Below are 6,369 nucleotides of genomic sequence, written 5' to 3'. Positions count from 1 at the left end.
CCATATCCTAAAAGTATCCGAAACATATCCTTGTATGGCATGAATACGTCAAATATAATAATATAATATATATTATTACATATATATGAATAATATATATATATTTTTATCATTTATCAGTATAATTATAAATCAATCAATAATTTAGAGTTTAGAGCTAAATATTTATTATTTTTTGTCTTCTAAAGATTCTATTATTTTCTAATTAACTTATAATCTATTTTAAATTGTGTTGAATTTTATTCTTTTTAAAAAAAAGAATTATAAAATTACCATGTCATATTCTGAAAATGTTCGAAACATATGAAAAAATAATATACGGAGTATTTATTGTCCAGACTATTTTATCTACGTATTTAAAAATAGGGATAATTTCACCAATACCTCCAGTAGTTTGGCCAAATATCAGTCTAAAACATTTTTCGAAAATAACTATCAGTCACATTACAAACGTTTGCTCCGCTTTTCACTCACACCCCAAAAGTCAGTTTACAGGTGTGTCAGACCACTTTTTACATGTAAAAAGACATTCTTACCCTTTGACTTTGGTTTGGCCTATTTAATTATTTTTTTATGATTGAAATGACATATTTACCCTTATAATGTTAGACTTTTATACCCCTCACATGTTTTACTCTTCTCTATCCTTGATGGTTTACGGAAGCATATTCCTGTGCTTTGCATATGAAGAAAACCACTCGTGCTTGTGCTTGTGCTTGTCGACCTAAGCTCGTGCTTTTCGCCGGTGAGAGAGCTTGATGTTGGTTGACAATGAAGCAAGAACTGGGTTGCTGCACCTCTGCAACTTCCGGTGAATAAAATAGAGGACTTTAGCGGTGGAGAGTTTTAGATTCCGGTGACAAGTTGAGGAACCAATCCTCTGATAGGTGTTGGGTTAGGATTAGGTGGTGAAGTGCTCGCCGGAGTTGATTTCCGGAAAATGATTTTGTTTCGTGGTTGAAGAAAACAGGTGATTCCGGAATCTCTCCGGTGAAATTGTTGAATGACAGATCAAGAGTGGAGTTCGTCAGAATTTTGTCTGCAAAATAATGTTTGGACGGAAAATGAAATTAAGAATATGAATGTAGTTGGTGGTATTAAGTATCGAAATATATTATTTTACAGGTATGCAAGTACCGTTTCAGTAATACATATTGTTAGTATGAAATAGTGTACATAGAATGTTTAGTTTTCCAGTTTCCACCATTACTTCTGACAAAAAAACTTCTTTTCTTCTCAACAGTCCCCTTTCGCTATGGACTGTCTCTGTCTCTCTCCATAAAGAAACCCAACAACAGAGGTCTTCTGTGACGATAGAAGTTTGATACACCATATCAGTTTCAATTCCTCTTCAATCGCCCTTAACATCAACCCCATACCCAACCTCTCAATCGTCACCCAAGGATAAGACCATGGATCACGATCTTGATCCGACCCACAATGAACGGCTGTCACGAACGCCCTGAGACAACAACGATTCCGGTCACGACGCTCCTCGAACCCAGTTCCACGACCATAGCCCGATCTTGATTCGACCCATAGCAAACGGCTGGTGCGACGGTCCGAGCTCTGTGACGCCGCCTTTGTGGTGGTGGTGACTTGTGAACGCTGTTGTGGAGCATCGCAAAATCATGGAGGGCCACCGCCGTTTTGAGCTCGCCACGTTGCGATGGTCGTCGACTATCTTTCATGTTCTCTGTTATATATACATGTACATATATATATTTACCCACATATATATATTTACCCACATATATATATATATACCTTTGTGTGTGCAAATATATGTGTAATGTATATGATGGGTGTGTCTGCAATCCAAACTGTTTGTTCATGGATATATACATAGTAGCAAAGCAAACAGACATTAAAAATTCCAAACGAAGCTCTGTTTTGAAGCTTGTCGGTCTTTGGTTTGATGGAGCGTTGGACACTCGTCGGTTCCCCTGTTTTTTTTCCCTCTGCTGAATCAGTCTCGGTTGCCGGATCAGTGCACCCACCTTCGCCGGCGATCTATACAATCAATCAAGTTCTGCATCTCCAAATTTGTCATCGTAGTTTCTGATTGCCGGAACAGTTCTTGCTAAACTGTAAGTTCAGTCTCCTCGGTTCAGTCCGTGCTCACCGGCTCAGTTCGCGTCTCGCCGGGCACGATAGTTCTTGCTCTTGCCGTTCCGTGTTCGGAGTTCAGATCCTTGTCAAAACAACTCTCTACTCCTAATCGTCATTCAGATCCACTCATATATATATATATATATATATATAATTATATATAATTTGTAATTTTATAAATATGATTAAAAAATTAGGACCATAGTTATTTTCAAAAAATATTTTAGATTGATATTTGATCAAATCTCATGAGGTGTCAGAGAAATTAACCCTTAAAAATATATATATTGCTGCTTCCTGGATATACCTATATTGTTTTTTTTGAAAAAAAGAACAAAGCTGACAAATCCACTCTCTTTTTTTATTTATATATTAATCAAATCGTGGACTAAATGATAAAAAACAATCAATAAGGAGAGGCAACCAAGCTCACTAAGCCTGAGTCCACCTAACCACAACCTTAAATCCATAAACCAATTTCTCGGAAACTTCACGTCCGCTTCAGTCAACTATATTTCTTTGACCAAACCACTCCTTATTCAGTCTCTGCGGTTCGCGATTTCTCAGAACCCTACTTCTCATCTACGCTATCTTTCTCTCTCTAAAGAGCCAAAAAGCTAGGGTTTCGATCGAGAGGGAGAAGTCACTTCTCTCTCTATCTCTAAACCCTATCATCATATTATCAATTCCGATTCTGAACTCTCTCGATTCTTCTAATTGTTTGTTTATTTATATATATAAGTAGTTTTGATTCAACTAAGATCGTCTGAAAGCCATGAAGGTCTTGAATTCGTCTGTGTGTGTGGGAGACGGTGATGTCTGGCCACCGGGGTTCCGATTCCATCCCACCGACGAAGAGCTCGTGTTATACTATCTCAAGAGGAAGATCTGTCGCCTGCGGCTCAAGCTCGACATCATCGCAGAGACCGATGTCTACAAGTGGGATCCAGAGGAGTTGCCAGGTATCAATCTGATCTCTCTATATCTATCTATATGCAGGCATGGTTTCTTCGCTTTTTGTGCGTTGACCTGATTTACTGTTGTGTTTGATTGTTTTTGTGTTTGGGTGGCCTTTTATTTTCTTGACTCATCGGTTAATATGATTCACTGTTGTGTTGGATTGATATTTCATTTGGGTATGCCTTGTTTTCTTGAATTATTGTTTTTTCTATTTGGGTGGTCGAATTGGATTTTTTATTTGGGTCTGCGTTATGATTCTTGAAATATCGATTATGATCATCAATGCATCTAGCCAGTATCTATACGTGTGTGCCTGTGTTGTGTTTTTTATGGCGCGAGTTATTCGTGTTCAGAGTTTGTTTAGATTGAAGTCAAGGGTTTCTTTATGCAAGCATTAATTTGTCTTTGGTATGTTGAACTTTGGGTTCAGTTCGGTTCAGTTTCTCACTTTGGTGGAGATGATTTGGGTACTTGTTCTTACTTTGATTAACTTTTGGTAAAAACCACTCTTTCATCAATTTTTCCCATTAGTTTTCTAATTCAGCTTCATATTTAAGATTCATAGGGTGTAAATTCTTGTTGTTGTAATTATATTTTGTTCTTCTCTAATGTCTTTTTAAATTTTGGATGACTCCACAGTTTGTTCATAATATAACTTAGTTCTAATTGCTACTTGTTAGTAAACAAAACCAATTGAAACATTGATTTGGGTTTAATCCAATGGTTTGTTTGGTTAGTTGGAAGTTAAAACATTTGTTTAGGTTCACTTTCAAAATTATGTGGCTGATTGTTATAACTATCTGAAGAATCACAGTGAACTCTCCAAATGAGATCAACATTGAGGAGCTCGAGCAGGCCTCACTAAAAAAAGGAAAATGAAGGAATTAAAATAACCAAAGTAATTGCAAATTTTTAGCTGCGTGATATCCTATCTGATTTTTCAACACATTTTTCTAGATTGATTGACTTTGAGATTTTGTTTGGCTGATTAAGTTGGTACAGTGGATGTAGGGTTAGCAATGTTGAAGCTTAGAGATATGCAATGCGAATTGAGACAGACAATTGTTTTTCAATTTTTTGTATATGTTTTGAAATTATCAATTGTATATCATACCCTTATGAATACCCTTATGAATCTGGTGGACAGGTAGTTAATGGTACTGTTTGTTGAATTTGATTTACTACTATATTGCAGTTGATTAACTGAATTTTGCAAAATTTTGAAATGCAGGACAATCTAAATTAAAGACTGGGGACAGACAATGGTTCTTTTTCAGCCCTAGGGATAGAAAGTACCCTAATGGAGCTAGATCAAATAGGGCAACCAGACATGGGTACTGGAAAGCAACTGGAAAGGACCGCTCTATTGCATACAAATCTCGTTCTGTTGGGGTGAAGAAGACTCTGATTTTCTACAAAGGTCGTGCACCTAGTGGTGAACGCACAGATTGGGTGATGCATGAATATACCATGGATGAAGAGGAGCTCAAGAAATGTCAATCCGTACAGGATTATTATGCTTTGTATAAAGTCTTCAAGAAGAGTGGACCTGGTCCCAAAAATGGTGAACAATATGGTGCTCCTTTTAAGGAAGAGGATTGGGCTGAGGATGAGTACTCAAATGTTAATGATCACGCTCTCCAGGAAAATTCTGTGATGCAGGTAAATGATGTTTCTTCTGTTGATAATAACATCAGGGCTAATGGTCAATTGCAGTCTCCTTTAAGGGATCTCGAGGAGCTCATGAACCGAAGTACGGATGAGCCTGCTTTTGCCCAACCACTCGCTGTTCAGCAAGTTTTTGGTGAAGAAGAAACACAAAGTACTATGGTGGATCCATCCTTTATTGGACAGAGCATAGTGACCCACCCAAGCACGCTGCAGTATGATTTGCAGACAAGCTTTGACTTGACTCGGTCAGCCATCTCTAATGTACAATTGCATGAGGCACTTGAGGTCACATCTGTTCCGAATGTTTGTGAACAGGGACCTCATGTAACTGAGGAAGATTTCCTTGAAGATTATCTTGAAATGGATGATCTTGTTAGTCCAGTATCTGCTGTTCAAAACATTCAAAACCCTGTGGAGAACTTACAATATTCTCAGTTCGATGGATTGAGTGAGTTTGACCTCTACCAGGATGCAGCCATGTTTGTTCATGACATGGCGCCGGTTGCAACTTTAACAGTGCCACATTTGTGTTCAAATAATATTGAAAATGGAATGGTGAATTCCTTATCACATACATACTTACAAAATTTTCAGAATGAGATTGTAAACCAAGGTCCAGAGTTATATTTTAACAATCAAGAGAATGAGATGGTAAATCCCCTGGATTTCCAGTTTGATTCCCGTTCAAATGATGCTAGCGGTCAGTTGTGGATGCATCATCAAAGAAGCAGCATAATTACACCAGCAGCATCAAATCACGGTACTGTTCCCGAACCAGCTTCAGGTGAATATTGCTACAGGTTTTAATTTTGATGGCTGTAATCTGCTATTAGTTTCTACTGTGGTTGTAGTTTATGAACTTTTTTAAAGCTATGATTTTTTATATTTTTTATTTTGAGTTATTGTTTTATGAATCTGTTATCTGACTGCATAGAGCTCTTGACCAGATGGATGGTTTTGGTAGACCATGTCATCATCCAGATGGTGAAAACCCTTTTGCCCCAGTGGGAGAAGGGAACTTTTGAACCAAGCTTCAAGAGCTCTTCTGCTAATAACTCAGGTGTAAATTATAGCTAATGTCAGGCAGTTTCTGGTGATGTTTAGGTGTGGTATATGCTGGTAATTCTGGAAATCTTCCTACTAGTGCAAATCAAAATGAAAGTGGCAAAGAGGAGGATGGTACAGTTACGTGGTTGTCTTCTGCTCTATGGTCATTTGTGGAGTCAATACCCACCACTCCGGCTTTTGCATCAGAGAATGCCTTGGTGAACAGGGCTTTTGAGCGAATGTCTAGCTTTGGCAGGGTGAGGATCGACGCAGGGAACACAAATGTTGCTGCAGGTAACTCCACTGCAACTGTAAGAAGATCAGGCAAATATAGTAGTAAATTTTTGTGTTTTTCTGTTCTTGGAATTGTGTGCGCTATATTGTGGGTGATGGTAGGATCTGTAAACATCTTTGGAAGATTCATTTCTTCATGAACCTATAAATGGGGTAGCCTGCCATTTTGTTCCCGGTACTCCACTGGAATCACTCCACTGGAATCAATTGAATCCTAAGTTATTTTGCAAATAAAGGAATTCAACCTGTATGTGAATGTTCTTTTTTAGTTTCCTTCTCTAGTAA

At 37.9% G+C, this 6,369-nt stretch overlaps 1 protein-coding gene across 2 annotated transcripts; it reads left to right on the top strand.

Moving 5' to 3' along the window:
• The first annotated feature begins 2,633 nt into the window (after positions 1–2,633).
• LOC132274261 (NAC domain-containing protein 17-like) lies at positions 2,634–6,334 on the top strand. Of its 2 annotated transcripts, none has more exons than XM_059775497.1 (3): positions 2,634–3,074; positions 4,304–5,503; positions 5,848–6,334. In XM_059775497.1, the coding sequence occupies exons 1-3, from the start codon at positions 2,888–2,890 to the stop codon at positions 6,222–6,224; spliced, it is 1,764 nt and encodes a 587-aa protein (XP_059631480.1). In that variant the 5' UTR covers positions 2,634–2,887; the 3' UTR covers positions 6,225–6,334. The 2 variants fall into 2 exon arrangements, with proteins under 2 accessions (XP_059631480.1, XP_059631479.1); XM_059775496.1 differs by having other exon boundaries at positions 2,636–3,074; positions 4,304–5,527.
• The last annotated feature ends 35 nt before the right edge of the window (positions 6,335–6,369 follow it).

This window comes from Cornus florida, unplaced genomic scaffold (genome assembly GCF_030987335.1).
Source record: "Cornus florida cultivar Cherokee Brave unplaced genomic scaffold, ASM3098733v1 CherokeeBrave_3.0.0_Hap2_Chr09, whole genome shotgun sequence".
Lineage (NCBI taxonomy): Eukaryota > Viridiplantae > Streptophyta > Magnoliopsida > Cornales > Cornaceae > Cornus > Cornus florida.
Note: the sequence above shows the minus strand (reverse complement) of the source record. Positions and strands in the feature narration are given on the sequence as shown.